This window comes from Helicoverpa armigera, chromosome 25 (assembly GCF_030705265.1).
Source record: "Helicoverpa armigera isolate CAAS_96S chromosome 25, ASM3070526v1, whole genome shotgun sequence".
Taxonomy (NCBI): Eukaryota; Metazoa; Arthropoda; class Insecta; order Lepidoptera; family Noctuidae; genus Helicoverpa; species Helicoverpa armigera.
The window spans coordinates 5699558-5720551 of NC_087144.1; the positions used below are offsets into that span (position 1 = coordinate 5699558).

General features: G+C 36.6%; 3 protein-coding genes across 20 annotated transcripts in view; 2 read left to right on the forward strand and 1 right to left on the reverse strand.

The window, feature by feature from the left end:
• LOC110379551 (focal adhesion kinase 1) overlaps window positions 1-3723 on the forward strand; it is a 179420-nt gene extending 175697 nt beyond the window's left edge. For 13 of the 18 annotated variants that reach the window (XM_064041580.1, XM_064041587.1, XM_064041588.1 and 10 more), the window contains 2 exons: window positions 326-464; window positions 1336-3723. In XM_064041580.1, coding sequence (XP_063897650.1) covers window positions 326-464; window positions 1336-1824 — 628 coding nt within the window. In that variant the 3' untranslated portion in view covers window positions 1825-3723. Of the gene's footprint in view, window positions 1-325; window positions 495-1227; window positions 1255-1335 lie in introns of all 18 variants that reach the window. The other 5 variants (XM_064041584.1, XM_064041586.1, XM_064041582.1 and 2 more) reach the window with 5 other exon arrangements.
• A 4822-nt stretch (window positions 3724-8545) lies between these two features.
• Window positions 8546-12975, reverse strand: Eloc (Elongin C). Its single transcript, XM_049845723.2, has 4 exons — window positions 12817-12975; window positions 11397-11499; window positions 10683-10908; window positions 8546-10434 (listed from the first exon to the last, which is right to left on the reverse strand). The coding sequence occupies exons 2-4, from the start codon at window positions 11491-11493 to the stop codon at window positions 10293-10295; spliced, it is 465 nt and encodes a 154-aa protein (XP_049701680.1). The 5' UTR covers window positions 11494-11499; window positions 12817-12975; the 3' UTR covers window positions 8546-10292.
• A 955-nt stretch (window positions 12976-13930) lies between these two features.
• LOC110379547 (zinc finger protein PLAG1) lies at window positions 13931-20838 on the forward strand. Its single transcript, XM_021339257.3, has one exon. It carries the CDS (start codon window positions 14314-14316, stop codon window positions 15862-15864), a length of 1551 nt encoding a protein of 516 aa, XP_021194932.2. The 5' UTR covers window positions 13931-14313; the 3' UTR covers window positions 15865-20838.
• The last annotated feature ends 156 nt before the right edge of the window (window positions 20839-20994 follow it).

A 20994-nucleotide genomic window follows, 5' to 3' on the forward strand; every position in this document is an offset into this window, starting at 1 on the left:
TACGCATCTATATACCTTTTGTTACCAAGAATCTTGTTACCTAACTGGAGACCATGCTTGAAAGTGGGAATTGACGTAAAATTAATTTGTGTCTGAAAAATAAAATCAATTAACCTCTGCATATTAAGAATATTTACATGTGGAAATACCCTTTTTTAAGTTTAGAGACAAAATTTTTCATCGAGCTTCTTAATTTTTGGTAACAATGAACGCGTTCAAATTCAAATATTTTGAACTTTTGTAACTATTTGAGAAGTACCGAAGTTACAAATAACTGCTTACGTATTTTTAACATTTACTACAACAAAAACCCACTCACCCCCAGAAACATGCTAGCAGCCGCTCACATACTAGCAATGGACGCCAAAAACCTACTCGACGTAGTAGACTGTATACGCGCTCGACATCCCCACGTGGACTGGCGCTCCGCCCTGGAGCCCGAGCCCGCTAGCCCCGGCCCGCAGGTTAGTGTCGCATGCTGAGATAATAATGTGGTAAGTTTGATGTGTTAGTTTTTTTTAATTATTGTTGGGTGTCTGGGTTTTGAAGGACGGAAGTGAATGTGACGTTGTGTGGGATGAATTGAGGTTTTTTAGCCACTAAAAATGTAGACATAGAATTAAATTCCAAGTTTGTAGACATAGAGTTAAATTCCATTCCAATTGATTGATTTGAAGTTATCATAGATTCTTGTTGGTCATTTTTGTAAAAACACAACGTTACGTTTGTCTGTACGTCCGTGCTAGTTACTGATCAGACTTTTATGTACCTTTAAAAATGTTTTATATCTACTTAGTTATACTCCATTTTTTGTAGTTTTTAAGCATGTTATATTTCTCGCGATTATGTATAAAATGCATGTTGATGTAGATGTAGTCAGAAATCGCAACCTTTACTTTCTAAAAGCCAACAATCCTCTGGCTGATCAGTATTCTGAAATAGCTATACATTTTGAAAGGTGCAACAAGTTTTGATCAGTAATTTATTACTCTCAATTTGGTTTTACACAGAGTAAATATTGCACGTAAGTTTCCATATAAAATACCTGGTATTAAATAATAATTTTGGGTTTTTTAGATACTATTACTGTGTAAACCTATTTATAGTAGTTTTCTAGTTGAGTAACTGAAATTAATAAGGTTGATATTTTTACATTCTGAATGCCAGCACATTTCAACTTTAAGTAGTCACAACATTAATTATATTTTTTTCTTACATTGCATGCAGCAGTTCCTATGTAGCGGGTAGTATGTAGTCAGTATCATTTTTATTACTTTTTTAAGCATGCTTAATTCAAACTCGGAACAAAAATTACAGCAAAAATATTTTTTACAGGTTGTCACACCACAAAACCAAACGCTGACCTCTCAAAACCAGGTCTTCGCGCCTCAGAACCAAATATGCGTTCCTCAGAACCCGGTGTTAAGCACCCAGTCCTCTGTACAAGAGGACGACGCCCCGCCGCCCAAGCCTGACTTCAAGGTCAACCAGCCCGTCACCACCAGCCAGCACACAGTTACAGAACCGCCCAAAGAACACAGCAGTCTTCCCGCAGCACCCAACAGGGTGTCAACACTCATACACAACTACAACCTCTACGGTAACGTCAGAGAACCACAACACATATATGGCAACACTGAAGCCACTTCTTTCCCCTTCTCCTCAACGAGCTCCGATGACGTGAAAGTAGACTCAGCCCCGATGGAATCCGTTAAAAGTCGGGTCCAAGCCATCTCCGGCAAACTTGACTCACCCCCTATTTACTCTATCAGCAAAAAAATGGTTCCTCTAGATCAGAACGTTGGTCACACCGATCAGGGGTGAATGACATCTAAAAGTTCTTCGCTTGTAGTGGCATTTTTTTTTATTTACGTCTTATGACGTCGACAGCTTTACATAGGGTACGACCTAATATTAGAACGACTAGTGTACTTACCCGGATATGCTCATAGATATTATCGTTTGCCGCTTGAATTCTATAGTGCGATGCTTATTTGGAAAAGACAGAATGCTCAATATTATCCGTAGCGAATTAAGTGAGCCAAATAATTGTCGTTGTATCCATCCATTTCGCGTTCCTTTTATCGGAGTTCATATACATAACCGTTTATATTAAATTTTTATTCCTGTAAATGGCGCGTTAAACTTTAGTGGAAACGCAAAATGAAAACTAGATAACAAAAAAAACATTCAATTGTATCTGTTTAAATTCATAATCTCGAAATCGAAGTCAATTCTGCCTAAAAATTAAAATAAATGTACAGAATTCCACGCATCTTAAATATTTTTTGTCTAAATGTAAAATGGCCTAAAGCATCATATTGCGTTTTCACTCTTAAAGATTCTATCTCATAAGTGCGGTTAATAAATAATTTCAGCTTTAAAATAGAATTTGCATTAAAACGCTTATTTTATAGTAAAAAGCGTGCCATTTACATGAATATAAATAACTAAATATGTTGATCATTTAGTAATATCTATTGACATATCATCAGCATTGTTGTGCTTCAAATAAAATGCCTATTCGTGAATATTATTGTTCGACATATCTGTTCTGAAACTTCACACATTTCATAACATCATCATACAACTAAGAAGTTAGTTGGGTATGCCTGGAGACCGCGTCGTGATAATTTTGACAGCTGTCATTATAACTCTCGTGACAATACAAACTGTCTCGGAACGTTGGACTCCAGTCATACCTTAAAGCTCCTTGGTCATAAAACTGTGGATTGTGAAATCATGATAATATTGATTTGTGATATTATTGCCAATAAAATTTGAATACTTTTTATAATAAGGGCGGCTATGTAACGCAGTACAGAGAGCACATTCCTCAAACTTGCACCTAATTAGTAAGTTTTGTAGTTATTTTTCATACAAAGTTTATATTTTTGGTGTAAAGGTATTGCCGATTTTATACTCAACCAGTGGGTGTTGCACAAACCTAAAAACATTTATGTACCTACTCCTAATTAAATTAATTGCAGATTCTACCAAAATGGTAGAATAGAACTCAGAGAAAATGATTTTTAAACAAATATTCTTATCGCAGTATAAACAACATTTTTTATTTTCATTTTTTAAGATCACTGTAAATTAAAATGACGTGGTTATAAGGTTTGTGCTAGGCCCACATAATTGGTGCATACGTGTAAGAATGAATTCTTCCGTAAAACAATAATTGTCTCGTTGTCGTTTGAAATTCATTAGAAAGTATTATTTTTTAATGTAAAATGTATTATTGCGAGTAACGTGTATATTTTCGTTAGGTAAGGTGCGTTTACAAGTCACAACTTATTGTAACATTTTGCATTTAATTCCTTATACATTGTCACAGTATTCAGCCGGATTTGAATTTTATAATTTTCTTTGTAAAAATGTACAAAACAAATTGTCAATAATTATTTTAATTTTTTATCCAAAGTTTTTATTATAAGCTTAGATCTCAGATGGAATTTGTAGCGTACGTTAAAACGATTAGTTTTGTAATTATGAAATATCAGAATTTATTTATTGACGAATCTTCGGTTTATTTGTAAAGTTGATTTTCCTAATGTGTTAGTATTTAAGCAGGATATCATTCCAAAGTATAATGGTTATAGTAAGCAGTACGTAGTCCATATATTATTGTAGTGAGCTGCCTGAGATTATTTTCCAAATATCTGATAATGGTGGACCGGTTTTTGTTTATGCATTGAATAAAGGACAAGTCAATCATTACTCGTTGCATTTTATTTTTATACCTAAATGTTAAGTTCATTCTAGGGACCCTACTTCTTACTTCTACGGCGCATGGCATGTGGTGGTGACAATTTACCACATTTGATGAGCTTAATGTCATCTGCGAAATGGACGAATCATCGCTTTTGACAATCCCTAAGGAGAGCGGGGTTCACAATGAACTAGCCTTCGGCCTAGCGCATTCAAGTATACCTATATCACCGTAATATAACAAGACTCGTAAGTTGATCAATTTTCTAGGTAGTTGATCAACTCTCGGAAAAGAATAAACGGCAGTTGAAATGTACTATTTAACGCATTGAATTTTAGCTAATTGGTCAACTTAAGGTACCTAGACGTAATTTAATAACTATATTGTTACAAGTAAAATTATCCAAAAAAGGGTCAATCGTTGCCCAGTGTATTATTTGACTTGTAGGCTTTGTCGGATGATTTAAGGTAGAATTCCGTGGATAGCGGCTACGACAGTCGCGCGCGGCTTACGACAGTCGTCGGCCGCGCGCGACAATAGTCAACCTATGAAAATGTATGGCACCGTTGCCGAGGTCCGCGACAGTCGCGCGCGGCCGACGAATTTCGTAAGCCGCGCGCGGCCGTATGCATCTCAACATGGTCTAGCGCTTAGTAACATCTATATAATTTTAGTAAAACCAGAATTGAATTGTTTTTTATTTAGTCGGCAAAACTTCCTTTTGTTTTCATTACAATAGAAATACAATAGAAAATCAGTATTGGGTAGTATCCTTCATCATTTCTACTTTTTAAAAATAGGGTCGATTGGTAATCTATTTTCATAATACAGCCACAGCAATACGTCATCCTCTTCTTCTTCAAGGATATCAATTAGCACTTCGACTAGAGGGAACAGACGAACAAAATCTACTAATTTCAACACAATGCCGCGCGCGGCTTACGAAATTCGTCGGCCGCGCGCGACTGTCGCGAGCCTCGGCAGCGGCGCCATACATTTTCATAGGTTGACTATTGTCGCGCGCGGCCGACGGCTGTCGTAAGCCGCGCGCGGCTGCGTAAGCCGCGACCCACGGAATTCTACCTTAACGGCAAGACGCCATAAATTGACCAACTCATTTTACTAAAAAATTTATCAACTTACGAGTCTTGTTATTTTCCGGTGACCTATAAGAAACTATGCGCAACAGTTGACGATGGTAATGCGGACTGTCCGAGGCGAGTGCGCATAGCTACATAAGGACTAGGCTTCAGTCCGAAAGGTAGGTACCTAGCGTTTAAAAACTAATGTCAACACAGGATCGTTCTCATTGAATCGAAACAAGATGCGGAGGTATCTATACTAATATTATAAAGCTGAAGAGTTTGTTTGTTTGAACGCGCTAATCTCAGGAACTACTGGTCCGATTTGAAAATTCTTTCAGTATTAGATAGCCCATTTATCGAGGAAGGCTATAGGCTACTTTTTATCCGGGTTCGTGCCGAGGTTCCCACGGGATGCGGGTGAAACCGCTGGCACGATCTAGTTTTATAGGTATAAGCTGCACACCAAGAACGCAGATCCGTAGGTACAACTGATTATTAATATCAATTTATAGCGGTAGGAAATAATCCAAAATTGATTCAAACAATTCAACAATTTTACTTAAGCGCCATTCGATTCACGTTCGACTGCGATCCAATCACGACTCGATTACGATTAACAGCCCTTTCACACGGCAGTCCAGTTTTGCGGGACCGGCATTTTACTGTATCCTGCAAAACTGAACTACGTGTGAACATAGCGTCCATTTTTGCAGGATTGCCGCTTTTTACTGGACGAGCGATCCAGTTTCAAATGACAAAACCGAATCACACAAATCGACGGGAACAGCATTTTGCAGGATCCTGCATGCGGTTTACTCGTGTGAAAACTAGCATATAATATCTTTTGCGATCAAACGGGATCCTGCAAAAAACGGTATCCTGCAAAAAAACTGGACTGCCGTGTGAAAGGGCCGTGAAGCGTATATGGCATTCTGGGGCCCGATTCTCCTAAGTTAATAATGTCAAAATCGAATCGCAATACTTAGCAGTTTTAACCATATCGGGCATTCTGCTACTAATAAAAGACCAATCGTATTCGATTGACATTTGATTGGTGTGCGATTGGTCTGTTATTTTGGTGATTTCGGTCTATACGGTAGTTTGCTGTAGAATCATTTTGCAATCGAAAATCATTTGCAGACAAAATGATTCATTATTGAATGACAGAAAAGGTTAAAACGTTTATTTCAAATATAAAATAGCGGAATGCCACATACGCTTCAATCGTAGTCGAGTCGGGATTGGATCTCAGTGGAATAGAGTCGAAGGTGAATCGTATGTCGCTTAAGTAAAATTAGGAGAATCGGGCCCCTGCTATTTTTTCTTTCAAATAAACGTTTTTATCCTTTTCTGTCATTCAAAAATGAATCATTTTGTCAGCAAATGATTTACGATTGCAAAATGATTGTACAGCAAACTACCGTATAGACCAAAATCACCAAAATAGCAGACCAATCGAATGTCATTGAAATACGATTGGTCTTATATTAGTAACAGAATGCCCGATAAGGTTAACACTGCTATTGCGATTATTTTGCGATTCAATTTATATTCGATTTTTACAATATTAACTTAGAAGAATCGGGCCCCTGTTTGTAAAGATGTTTCAAATCCGGCCCACTATTTGTACAGTACCTGGAAAAATCTAGAAAAATCTAAGGAATTCGGAAAAAATAACTAAAAGGCTTAGGTACTTTTCTTGTAATAATAATTTGTTCAATGATCAATGAACGAATCGCTGGTTGACGCTTCTCGTGACCAAAAGGCTGGCTATTACCTCGGACAAAGGATCAGCATCCTCCGAGCCTTTTTCCCAATCATGTTGGGGTCGGCTTCCAGTCTAACCGGATTCAGCTAGTACCAGTGCTTTACAAGAAGCGACTGCCTATCTGACCTCCTCAACCCAGTTACCCGGGCAACCCGATACCCCTTGGTTAGACTGGTGTCAGACTTACTGGCTTCTGACTACCCGTAACGACTGCCAAGGATGTTCAATGACAGCCGGGACCTACAGTTTAACGTGCCATCCGAAACACAGCCAATGGTGTCTAAGATATACTTAGAAAGTACATACAAACTTAGAAAAGTTGCATTGGTACTTGCCTGACCTGGGATCGAACCCGCGCCCTCGTACTTGAGGTTGGTCCTTTACCCACTAGGCCACGATCAGCATGGCCATCCAACGAGGTAATGATGCCAGCCTCTTGGGTACGCTCCCAGTTGACAGCGATGGGTATGAATGAATATTTTTGACGCCTTTTAGATATAGTGTATATATATTTTAATTGTTTTACTAGGATAGTTTTTTTTGTATTGTAAATATCTATGTAAATAAACCATTCTTTGCAATTAACAAATTATTTTCTATTTGATCAATGAGTTTTATAGAGTTTGATAAATTGAACATGAGGGAGTAGGTACTTACATAAGCGAGAATATGAGGGAGTCCATAAGGAAGTACATAAATGAGTACATGAGAGAGTATATAAGGTGTAAAAAAATTAACCTTTTGAAATTACAGGAAATATTCGGAGTAACAAATAAAAAATGACTGTATATTCAGTGTTTCTAAATAACAATCCGTTTCTAAGATATCCAATACTTTAAACTACGCGAAAAATATTGAATATGCGCGCTGTACATTGTGTCGGGCGCCGCTCGCGCCCGCGCCGCCCGCTTTGTAGGCATGAACGAGAGCAGTGGCGCGGCCGCGCGCATTGTACATTCACCCCTGCGATACCGCCGTTTTGTTAACAGCTGATTCAATTTTTCTGCCTGACTGTTTATTGGATTTAATTGCAATTGTTTATTTTAATACTCGTATTGATAAATAATTATTAATTGTTTAAATTAAGTTTACGGTACGGTCAAAAGTGAATTATTCAATTTACAATTATTTTTAAACCATTTCATAGAAGTAGGTATAAATTCTTACCTTATTTACAAAAGATGCTGGAAGTGTCCACCATTTTGACCAATGCACAAGTGGGCACGACGTATCACATTGTTTTTTACCGCGATTAATGTGTCTCTGTCACTTTTAACCACGTTAAATGCACTCACTATGTGGGTTTTTAATTCGTCCACATTTCGAATATTGTTACCACTGTGTCACAACATAGCACACTATCATGTCTAAATACTCGCGATTTGAGTACGTAAACGGCATTTTAGATATTTTACACGGAATTGCGTGAGCGCGAGAGTAACGGCACAACACACCCTTCTAGCGCGACCGATAACGGACGACTGCGGACAAAAATTACCCTACATTATTTTTTTCTGTAAAAAAATAAAAGTGCTCCGATTCTCAATTTTTTTTTTACTATATTTGTTTTTTGATTACAAATACGTAAATAATAATTTGAACATTACTTTTTTTACACCTTATATAAGCGGAGTACATAATAAAGAATATGAAGAAGTACATAAGGGGAGAACATAAGGAAGTATAAAAGGATAACTTATGGACTACCCTTATGTACTTCCGTAGATATTTTTTTCATTATTTACAGCCAGTTTCTTCATCAAAAGTAAAAGCCAAAGTAATGTCATAAAGTAAAAGTAACGGTCAAATTCGTTTTATCTATTAGTTTTGCTGTTACTTTAGCCTTGAAAAAACGAATTTGACCGTTACTTTTACTTTGTGTCATTACTTTGGCTTTTACTTCTGATGAATAACTGGCTGTTAGGCCGTATATAACTTTTACTACATAGAGTAAGCAAACGAAATAAAACAACAACATAAGAATTTACGGTTTATTAACAAAATAAAAAGCAAAACATTGCGATTTGGTTAACGTTAAGTGACACTGACAAAATAAATAATGAAATCTTAGCATCTCAGTTTATACACGCAAGAAAGGAACATTTACATACAAAAACATATTTATAAAATTTACTAATTTGACCTAAACGATTAGTAAGCAATAGTAAAACTACAGTGTCTATGGAAAATATTTTTGTGTGGCAACATTTATTCACAAGCTTGGAGAGAAGACACAAAATCATGAGACCCATTCTTAAGTTCTTACTATTACTTTCTACCAAGCTCTTTTATTAAAAAACGGCTTATTATATTATTACAATGAAAAATTACACTATGTAGTACAACTCTTGCAACATAATGATAGCTCGGAACATCGCGCGAGTTGATGTGCAGAAACCATTTTTAGGTTTCACAAGGGGTGTGACGCGTAACTCTTCTCTGAAGTTAGCTACGAGCCGCCATACAATTTGGCGACAAAAAACTTTCACAAAACTGCTTACATGAAATGCGGTTCCCCAAAATACTGTTTTGAATTACGAGTGTAACCGAAATTAACATTCTCTCTTTACGAATTATCACTTTTTCAGTTCTTGAAATTACAATCGTAATTCAAAACTACCCGATAAACCAATAATGTCAAGAGAGACAATGAAAACTAAAATGTGAATATGAAAATAACTACAATTGTTTAAGCATGTGACATTTCAAAAAAATATACGTCAGACTTTCAACTAATTGCAATAAAGATTATAATCAAGTATGTTTGCATGCAAGCCCTGGTTACTGTATTTCAGAAAAAAATTACAGACAGTTTCTATCACACCTATACTATTCCCAGATTTTTTAATAATAAAAAATGATATTTTAGGAAATCTTTTGTTAATATTGCATTTTTATTTATAAACCAAATTAAACCAGATCATCAATTATGCCAAAAAATACCAAAACTAGATATTCTAATGCCCATTTTCACCAACAAAATATACCTAAAATTAGGGATCACCTAAGAGCATTTAGGGAACACTTACTACGAATTTCGTTTTCACCAACGTTTAAGTGTCTCTTATAACATTTATTAGCCCTTATTCTAAGTGACACTTATATAGGGAAACGTTAAGAGATTGTTGGTGAAAACGGGCATAAGTATCTTTAGTAATGAACTATTTAGGTATTATCAGGAACAGGAGTTAGTTAAAACAGACTTTTAAATTAAATCAGAAATAATATTACTTGTTCATGTTATGGTGTTTACTAACTTTTGTCACTGATAGTACCTACTACTGTGACATAAGTTTCACCATAGGTTCTTATGGAACCTCTTTCCACCTCATCCTTAATTGATATTATTTTTTTTATAATCACCCAAATTAGTCTTTCCACCGTCTTGAAGAACTTCTCTGAATTATGTTTCTCACAAAAAAATAAATAAATTCACTTTAGACAAATTGCAGCATTAACTTTTACAATATCACACTGAATTGAAAATGTGTGAAAATTACTGTGACCATGTATTGTATCAATCACAAAGGCGCTAGTGAGACAAAGATTAGGCTGAATAAAACTGTGAAAAAACATTGTATAATTCAAGTTAACTATGATACACCAATATATCATATATCATTCATACTTCGAGACCAATCCTTATCAAAGTTACAAACTCTTTACACCATCCTCTTTCGTAACTGGTTCACCTAGCGCCATCTATCCGTACGGTGTGGTACTCTTAACAGTCGAGGAAGTTGGCGGCCATTAGCAACTCAAGCGCGATTTCAGGGGCGATGGGGAACTCCGGGATTTCAGTCGAAGAGTTCGTGTAGCGCACTTTGTATGTAAAGTACATGCATACTTTTTGGAGTACGTGGGACCTGAAAACAAGCATAAAATTATCACTCAACTGGAAATCTAAGGAAAAACCACTGGTGTAAAAGGAATTTCAAAAAAGCTATCCATATTTATTCACTTAATTTATTAATTGCATTCTAGATCTTATGAAGTTGTTTTGAAGAGTATCTACTGTAAGTTTCGTGTCACTGAATCAATTTTAACACCTGAATAAAGTTTTTTTTTATATACTTAGTGTTTTATTATGCCTTATAACACAAAATCTACTCACGGAATCTCCCTGAAGTTGACCTCATTGGCTTCATTCTCAGCAAACTGTCCGGGCCCACTCAGCATGGCTTTAATAGTGCCCGAAGTGAGAGCATGTTCCCTCTTCACAATGAACTCGTGCCCATCGGAGGAGATCAGCTTCACATACATAGCATTGGGACCTTCGCAGCCACCATATAGCTTTTCCTCGGAGACTGCTGAGCCTACGGCACTGCCACCGCTTCCTGCTGGAGTATAATATTTGATGTTTTATAAAATATTCTTGAAACTATCTCCAGTCATTATACACAGATGTGTAAAATGTAGTTAGTAGTAAATGCATAACATAAATGAGACAGTGCCACATGATTATTAAAGTACCACTAAAATTCCACATCTTAGGTTGCAGACCAGTTCTTCGTCATTATCTTTACAAGAGAAAGAGCAGATCATAGAAAAAAACTTTGGAAAAAGCTTTGGAACCCTAAAATCCCTTTCATCTTAACATGCGAAATAATCTATACTAATATAATAAATCTAAAGAGTTTGTTTGCACACACTAATCTCAGGAACAAACTACTGGTCTGATTTGAACATTTATTTCAGTGTTAGATAGCACATTTATCCAGTAAGGCTAGAGGCCTTTTATCCGGGTTTGTGCAGAAGTTCCCATGGGATGAGGGTGGAACCGCTGGCAGAATGTTATGTATCAACTAGACCAGAGCTAAACACTTACCACCAGTGCCTCCGCTGCCAGAGCGCTGCTCCTCGGCGACGCTGGTCGCGGACGCGGCTGCCGACGCTGGGGCTGAGGCTACCTGCTGCTCAGACATTGTCACCTGCAAGCATAGACAATGCCTGTCAGATCTTCAATAGACTATACTTGTTCGATTTTTATGAATGTCTGATTGCATTATGTCCACTAATGTAACTTACTTGTCATGTCATACTTTTGTAGTCTCACAATAAAATCTCTTATTAACATTTAACTGCCTTATTTACTACTCCTAGTCTCTTATGTTTACCCCCTATAAAAAACAATTGTGTTGTAAAACTACCCCAACATACTGTCTTATGTACTGCCCCATATACACCCTTATGTTCTCCCCCTATAAACTCCCTTGTGTATTACCCCAACGTACTCCCATATATACACTTATGTACTCCCCCTATAAAATATGTTATGCACTTAACTTATAAACTCTGCTTTATACTCCCTTATGTTCTTTTCATCAATTTACAACCCAGATAATGCTGATGATAATGTAAACAGTAGCTGGCATAGAAAACAAATATCTACACAATATACCTATAAGTATTGGTCACTGACTCGCTCACTTATCACAAAATTTCAGAAAATATAAGTGCTAAGGTTTTTTTATAAATAGGCACTCACAGAATTATTTTTTTGTTTTGAAATTCAAGTGATAGTTGGTGCAAAACTTTATTGTTGAATAGAAATAAATGCAGACAAAGTAGCGGGCATAGTACTAATTATTTTATGTTATAACTAAAAGTCCTAAAAATTGCTTTAGGTCATCAATTTATAGTTTCTAATCATTGTTCCAACCATTATAATTTAACATGATTCACCATTCTTTAAATCTTGGATATAAAAAATAATCAAAGGATTTTTTTTTGTTTTTCTTTCTTTGATGCACATAATCTTTTCATGCAATGTATTAAGAACTTTGTACCATGTCAATTATCGATTTAATTACTCATAAGATATGTTTTATCTTGCTAACAAATCCTGCTATAGAATTGGAATCAAAGTTTATAGTAGCTTGGTTTACTCAAATACCAATTTACTAATGTTTTCTAATTCGAATACCGATTCAAATAACTCACTGAACTATGAGAATGTAAAAATAATAAAGGAAATAAATAATGCAAGGTATGCATTCTTGCTATGACAATACACATATTCTTGTAGTGCATACTTTTCTAAAATTAGATTATGACCTCCTAAGGCATAGATCGTGCAGTTAAAAACATAATTTTACTGACTTTCTAGCGTTAGGAACAATGACTAGGAACTTAAACGATATAAATTTCAGAAAAAGAGCTAAATTTTATAGTGCAAAGGACAAGATTTGAGATGCCACTGCACTTGGAGGCTGTAATACAATGACTATTACTATATTGTACGTTACCTGGTTCTTTTATCTGCTTCAACAGTTAACTAACTTAGTAAATAACAGATGTTTTGGCTTTCAATTTACAATTTTAATAATTTTAAAACTGAAAAATGTTAGGTTATCAGAAGCGATTGACATTGAATGAAAATGAAGTGAAAAATTGAATGATTTGGTTTGATTGAAACCACAGACTATATACCAAGATTGAATGGATGATTCGAATAGATACAAGGCTTTTCAAGTTTTATTATTTTTAGCTTTACCCAGTAGCGGGACACCTAAAAACATCGATATTATTTAAAAAAATGTATACATATTTATGTACAGTTCTCATCGTACATATAACTTTGCGCCTCTACTAGCGAAAAATAGATCCACGGCCACTAGTGACTTAGCAATAATCAAGATGTTTTAATGAATGCGAAGAGTTTAAACGCTTCGCGCTTACCTTGCATACTTCAGAGGTGAAAAGTTATCATATAAGGGGAATTAATGCGTTGTCTAATTTCTTCTTCTTCGTCACTCGCTCCCTCAATCGTAAGGATGAATTGGTGGAGTTAGACCATAATGATCTTTTTAGCTGCACCGTACAGATAGTACATATCCCTTAGAACGTTTGCCCTTATCTGAAGCCAGAATTAATAGAGAAGAGGAGAGAGTAGAAGCTGAGGCTTCGGTTAAAACAAGTAGTAGGTTGAAAACGATGAACGTTTTGTATAAACCCAAACTGAACAGAAAAACTTCAACGAAGAAATAACAAAAACAGTTCCATTACTTTAAGAATCTTTCAATTTTTTTTAGCTATAAAATTTATTTTCGTCGATTTCCCAATATCTCAGCGGCAATAAATAATAGCGAAAACGCTCTTCTTTGAATGAACAACTGTTGCGTTCCAGTAATACAGAACAATTAAGATTTCAAGCATACAATTTGTATAGAAATTGGAACTAAAACACAAACAATAAATTAAATATAGTCTTAAACCACTTGAAAGTCGATAAATAAATAAAGAACTTGTTAGTAACAAGTTTCCATTGATATAATTTTATTAATATCAATTTTCTTAGGCTGAAAATATAGAATACATTGTGGTTCTGAAAGCACTCGATGTAGGTCAATGGACCACAGCTGACGATTCGGCGGACTTTTTTTGACATGGCTTTTGGCTTCATTTCATTATTTTGACATTTCGTGATTTCGATGTCAAGCGCTACGTATTTCTTTGAAAAAAGTAACTTTTCCATCCGTTTTCTTTCTATATTCAGATTTTTCAATCGAATAGTGTCTTAGGGACGAGGGTGGAACCCATCGCTGTGATTAAATCGAGTGCGGACATGAGAAATTCCGCGAGAACCATGTGACACGAATACGAAAAAGGGCTTCCAGACCGTCAATGTGACAGAAATGTTTTCTGCCATCGCGACGAGCCAGCGCCACCGCGGAGCCGATACGAGCACGACGCGAGATAAACGAACGGCGATATAGGGCAAGAGCGTCAAAAATGAGCGCGAGATGGCCAGCCCGCCACCGAACCCTAAGGAAGGCGAGGAGGGCGGCTCCGAGTTCAAAGAGGAGCCGAGCGGGGAACGCCCGACCGCCCCGCAGAAGACGTTCATAGCACCGCCCGCATCGCAGCTGCCCACGAAGCTGCAGTACGTGACGCTCGGCGCGTCCGGCCCCAGCGGCATCAAGCAGTTGTTCCGCACGGTCAAAGTGGCGCGGCGCATCCCCACGCTGCCGCGGCGGCCGCGCGAGGGCGAGGGCAGCGCGCCCGGGCCCGCGCCGCCCGAGCCCCGGGAGCCGCGCGCGCGCAAGGAGCACGCCAAGCGCCATGTCTGCGGCACCTGCGACAAGCGGTTCTCCAGCCCGGGCAAGCTCACGCAGCATGTGCTGTCGCACACTGGCGAGCTGCCCTTCTCCTGTGACCTGTGCGACAAGCGCTTCAACTCCAAGTTCAAGCTTGTGCGCCACAATCTGATACACAGTGAGGCCCGAGCCTTCGCCTGCAATGTTTGTGGTAAGACTTTCAATCGTAAGGATCATCTCACCAATCATGTAAGAGTGCATAATCCAGTTAAAAAGCTTTATACATGTGAAAGGCCAGATTGCAGAAAATCCTACACATCCCTTTTGAGTTATCGAAAGCACGCTGCCCTGCACTCGGCCGAGGAGGGCAACCTGCAATGTAAGATATGTGATAAGAATTTTACCACCCGGCAAGATATAATATATCACCTTAAAGTTCACACTGGTAGTCGCACTGTTAAAAATGATTCTGATAAAAAGTTTACTTGCAGCTATTGTGATCGAAAGTTCTTTACAGCTAAAGATGTTCGCCGACATCTTGTCGTACATACAGGTAGACGTGATTTTCTATGTCCTTTTTGTCCACAAAAGTTTGGACGGAAAGACCATCTGGTGCGGCATGTCAAAAATGCACATCCTGAAGAGTCGTGGAAATCTGCCGCTGTAGGTACATCCAGTGAGCCGCCACCAGAGGCCTCTGCATTTGAAGAAACATATACTGAGTATCCCTTAGAAGGAACAGATTTTTCTATGTGGAAACCAGACTCGCCCAAAGAAAGTACATCAGAGGCAGGTCCGACCAGGGTACCGTCTACAGATATTATTGTGGAAATGCCACCAGAACTTGATATAAAAGTAGAGCCTATAGATATTAAGCTGGAGGAATCCATGGAAATAAAGTTGGAAGAGCCAGTGTCACCGGGTTGCACGCTATTGCCAGTTGAGTACCCTATGATGTTTATGGTGGCTCCACCGTACACGCAGACGCCATCCGACTTGCCTTTTCTGTCAACAACAGAGCTTCCAGACGCAATGGAAGCTCACTTGCTCCATCCAGGGAATGTGGAATCCCTGTTGATGGATCCGGGCGAGGGCCCTTCCGGTTTGTCGAGCCAGATGCTAGGGCTTTTAGAGGATAGTGAGCCAACATTCACAGGCGAGGAAGGCCGAGTTCAGCAGCGGCTGCCAGCGTTCACGCAGGCCTTCCAGACGGCGCAGAGCCCTAAGCCTCCGCCGCCGCCGCCCCCGCCGCACTAACCTCGCATCACCTGACCTCCCATGCCATTTGCATTTGATGTGCTGCTCGAGAACACCTTGAAGGAGTATGCAGTTGTGCATTCGACTGCGGATGGCATCAGAAGGTTGCGAAGGGTGAGATTCCTACATTTAGCTTATGTGAATACCGAACTACCTCACTAGGTAAGGTTGATCTAAGCTGTAAATAGTCTTGAGTGCAGTTAGTATTGCAAGTTGTAATATTGTTGGACTTGATTTTCATCTTGTAATCATATAGGTACGGAGGCCAGAGGGTGCGCGCCCCTGGCTTATTTTGCCAAATTGTATATTTGTACGTCTCGGGTATACCAAAATTACTTCCGAATTCTACATGAATATGTGATCTAGTCGTGTATGTACTTTCGGAATTATAATATTGTTTATTTATAGCGTACATGACGTTTATGGAGTATAATTGGGACCAACTCTGTGAGCTGTTAGATGGGTACAGTTAGTGCTTAGTTGAGGCGGACCGCGCTCGGCCCGACGCGAGTTAGTTAGCAGAATACGACCGGGGTGTATGGCTCTTGGAAGCAGTGAGCTATTATAATATGTTTTAGAGAGGCTTGCTGCTTCCGACGCGATATTGTAATACAACAGAGAGCATATTCCTTTCGAATCAATAAAGTGAATGTAATATTCTGCCGGAGTAGATTAACATCAGATCTGTCTGTAACTAGATTGATATATCATCCTTAAGTGTAAGTGCTAAGTGTTCATAACAGAGTTATACAATTGAAGGCTTTATGTTGTATGGTATTAGGGTTCCATTTCATTCTACTGTACAGAATGACATCGAAGTCCTTTAGACTCAGCAGACTTGAGCTAGAAACAAAATGCAATAAAAATGATCAATATACCTCAGAGGCACTCGTGCTTCCTATAGAATAATAATATATAAACGATACTAATTGGGTGTGTGTCTGATGAGCAAAGTGGACGACTTCGTGTTCGTAGTAATAACATTACAGCGTTATCATTTTCTTATAGCAAAAATGTGCCAAAAGTGATAGGATTGTGGATAAGTGAAGTCGGCGTTACTGAGATCGTGAATCAAATCCAGGTTTCATTTGCTCGTTGGGCTCGCGTGTGTAGGAACTTAGAGTCATACATTAGATCTTCCGCTCGATCTGCCTTTACGACGATACCTATGCCAAAATTCATAATTCTGACCGTAAAACTTTCTTAAATTCACACAGAAATAATTTTGGGAATTTGTAACTTCACTGGAACATTTTTCTTGGCATACGTTGTAGAATAATGAGCCAAATTTTATGTAATTCGTTTAGTGATGTGTAAGTGTCAGATTGTTAATGTTGTTAGAATTTAAACAACTTGTTTCGTTCGACATGGAAGGATATTATATCTTGAATTAGATGCAATACATTTCTTTCATTCAAGATTTTACCGTGGCGTGCACACCTTGCAAGACATCTTTCTTCTCTGTCTATATCCTTGGCTAAAAGCCTGCTGTTCCCTTTTTGCAAACCATTACTGTTTTCGGGTCTTGTCGACTCAGCATTCCCAAATCACTTATCACCCAAAATTATACAGGGACAAAGAAAATAATATAATCTTACATTTGTATAATGACTCTCTTAATAAGAGATTGAATTCGAGTAACTTAATTAGATTTTAACGTGGTATGTCGTTCGTCTTATCGCGAGTTGTGCACGCGCTCCGTTCACATCAATTAATTTTAGAGCGCTCTCGATATTGGGACATCATTACATTTTTTTAAACATTAACCTCGAGTATTCACATAAAACGAAATAGCTATTCAATTTTTATGTAATTTTTAGTCATTTTAGATCAGGAATTAGAAACAGCAAAGGAAAGAACACACTCAAAGTTAATAACTACCCGAATTTAAAACTGCTTTCATGCTAAAACAATAAACTTGTCAGACGGGTAGTTGTGAAATTACGATTAGTCTTTTGTTTCTAAGCAGAATAATCGTACTCGTAGTTCCACTTTTGTTCTGATAATGCCGTTACATGAATGGTTCCGAACTCGGAAGCGCGCTGAAACATTTTGATAGTCTCATTCCTGTCGCATAACATGTTATATAAGTTTAATATTTTTCGGTAATATAAAGGTTTAAATAATAATGGTCAATGTCGGCGTCTAGTAATGCAAGGAGAGCATATTATTATGGTGAGATCATGTACACGCTTGATAACTAGAATATTATGTGAATAATTCTAATCTATTAGGTTAATAGGACTGTAAAAAATTTAATCTACCTCAAATGCAACTTATTCTTTTCTAGAAATTTAATTGTACTATGTTAGGTTAGTGAGAAAGTTAGTTTTTTTTCTATTTGAGAAATACACGACCATAGGGCTGGTTGAATCAGTTAACACCTGTTGTCTTAATATAATGTATAAGTGTGTGCTGCATATCGAAATCTTTATTGATATACAAGTTAAATATGTATGATTATTATTAATTTCGCTTTTTATTTTATTGTGCTCTATAAGAGTGGCCTTTGAGTTCAATGTTGAATATATTTCGGATCGCGTTAATACAAAGTTTAAAATCGAAAGATCTGGAGTTTAAAGCTAATGCAAGAAAAAAATAAAAATAAAAAAAAGTTTATCTATAATAATGTTAGGACCTTTCCTATCGCGCACATTTGGTTTAAGTAAAAATAAGAAAATTTTCATATATTTTGTATATCGATGATTATACATATTTCCTTTATGCAGATATCAGAAAAGATTTCCGCAAAAATGTTTTTTATAAATACAATTTATATGAAACTGTTAATGTTTAAGTTTTTTCGACTGTTGTATGTATTTGTTGGAAATATTTTTGCTAAATCCTTCCCAAGGTTATGGACTGAGAAACGATCGGTTAGTTAGTTTGAAATGTCTGTTTAGCTTAGAGCCAAGTTCCCCTCAATAGAACCTACATTATCAATTCAAACCTTATATGTTCCTTGTTTTTTGAAGTAATATACAGCATAATAGTTAATAGTTTTTTACGACGATATTTTAATTGATAGGTCTAAGTATAGGTGAAACAAACTACCGATTTTTGACCAGTCTATGCCCTTAAGCCACTAGTCATATACAATAGCAGTACATGATATTCTCAAATAGGCAGTTATACTGAGTGATATTTACCTATCTGATGATTTACAATAGATTTACAGCAATTGGTGCAAAACATTGAGTACAAAACGTTACACATAGTGTACAAATAACGCCGGATTTCATCTAATTACTGCCCAACAAGATAATATGCGAGAGAAAATGATTCATCGTTAATTAAGTGGTTTACAACAAAGAAAATAACTGACTCCATTTTCGTCACACGATAAGGCTGGGACCTAATTAAATGAAATCGGCGCTTATACTATTTTCCTCATATTTTATATTTGATACATAAAAATATACAACGACACAATGCAATATATTTTTATAGTTTTTTTTTAGATTGTAAAATAATTATTAAAATAGTTAACATATCAAAGACTACCAATGTACGGCCGTTTTTGTTGTCATGTAACTTGAATATTTAATATTAAAGTTCATACCTGTATTTATTTATTTAACATTTTATAGTTAACAGATGTCGATCGACGATAAAATCTATCTGTTTTGGCGACACTATAAGTGTTTACCGTTTTTCTTTATTGGGGAATATCAATGCATAATTGTTAACTTTTTCATGTACCCCAGTTTTTTTATAGTTTTTATCTTTAATGAGTGTAACTCATTATATTTATATTTTTGTAAAAACGAAATTATGTTGTGTAATACCAAATACATAATTATTATCATATTTTTTATTTTGTGCTTACATCTGTAAAGTTTCGAATATTTTTTTAATTTCTTTATGTAAGTTTGGTTACAGCAACGAAGCTGCTGTGAGTGATAGAATAATATTGTTTTAAAATCATGTTGAATATAATTACGATGCCTTTATTAAAATTGCATTTTGAAATAATTTATCACAGTTGTTCTTTAGTTGAACCAGAATTTTTGAATGTCTCTTTAAAAATGTAATCTTTTCTGCGTGAAAATTGCACAAAACAAAGTCTCAGGTAGTATTCTCTTACTCGTAGCAAAAAATTAAAATTTATGTTTAAAAAATGATCAATAGATTTTAACGATATACGTAATTTTGGTACATACATAGGGGCCTTATAATAAATAAATGTAGATGATTTATTTGATTTATAAAATGGAAAAAAATATTTTTAGAAACGTATGATATTTTAATAGAAGTCTATTTTTGTTACGATTTTATGGAGTAATACATATTGAATGTTTTTAAAAAGTACGTAACGTTTCAGACTGGCGATGTTGTTAAAAATCTAAATATCTATCACGCTGGTGGCTCAATCTATAAGCCTGGCATACAGTGTGCTATTTTGCGCAAAAGAACCAAGAAGTTTTATTTTTGAGTCCTAATGGATCCCATGGATAAAGGCGCTCAACATGGAAAAAGAACTCTTTTTCTGCTGCTTGGAAATATTCAGGTACAGCCGTCAACGTACCAACCTGTAAAATTCTCCCAATCGACATTGAACCTTATACTTTAGAGATAAAGTTGAAAATCTTTTGAAGAAATTTGACAGATTGCAGTAGCTTGGTATGCTATGGCGTCTGTAGCTGTAAGTACATTTTGTACCCCAAGCTGCTAACAGCCGTTCCCAATAATCTATCTGCTGTTCTGGTTATTAGAGATACGGAGTTTGATATTACTTCTTTGGGGCTAATGTCAAAATTATAAGTTAGTAAGCAAATCAACAGTGTTTCGAACATTGAGAACTTTGTTGAGGGCCTCATTCTTGATTTTTAACACACATTGCCTAATTGGACGATAATACTAACGAAACGGTACCTTCGCAGGATAGCCTATTAATAATAAATTATAAACAATGTACCTGGTTTATAATAACATGATGTAATTGTCTTCATTGTAATAAATATTTGGAACATCTATCTTGTTTTGTTTTTCTGCCAACCTATTTTGTTATTTTCAGGAATGTAGATTATGAAAACTAATTTGAAGACGAAAATAATGACAATAAATCTTTTTCTTATTGTGTAATTATTCTAATTTTACTCATATTTACAGAAGCACATTTTTTATTAT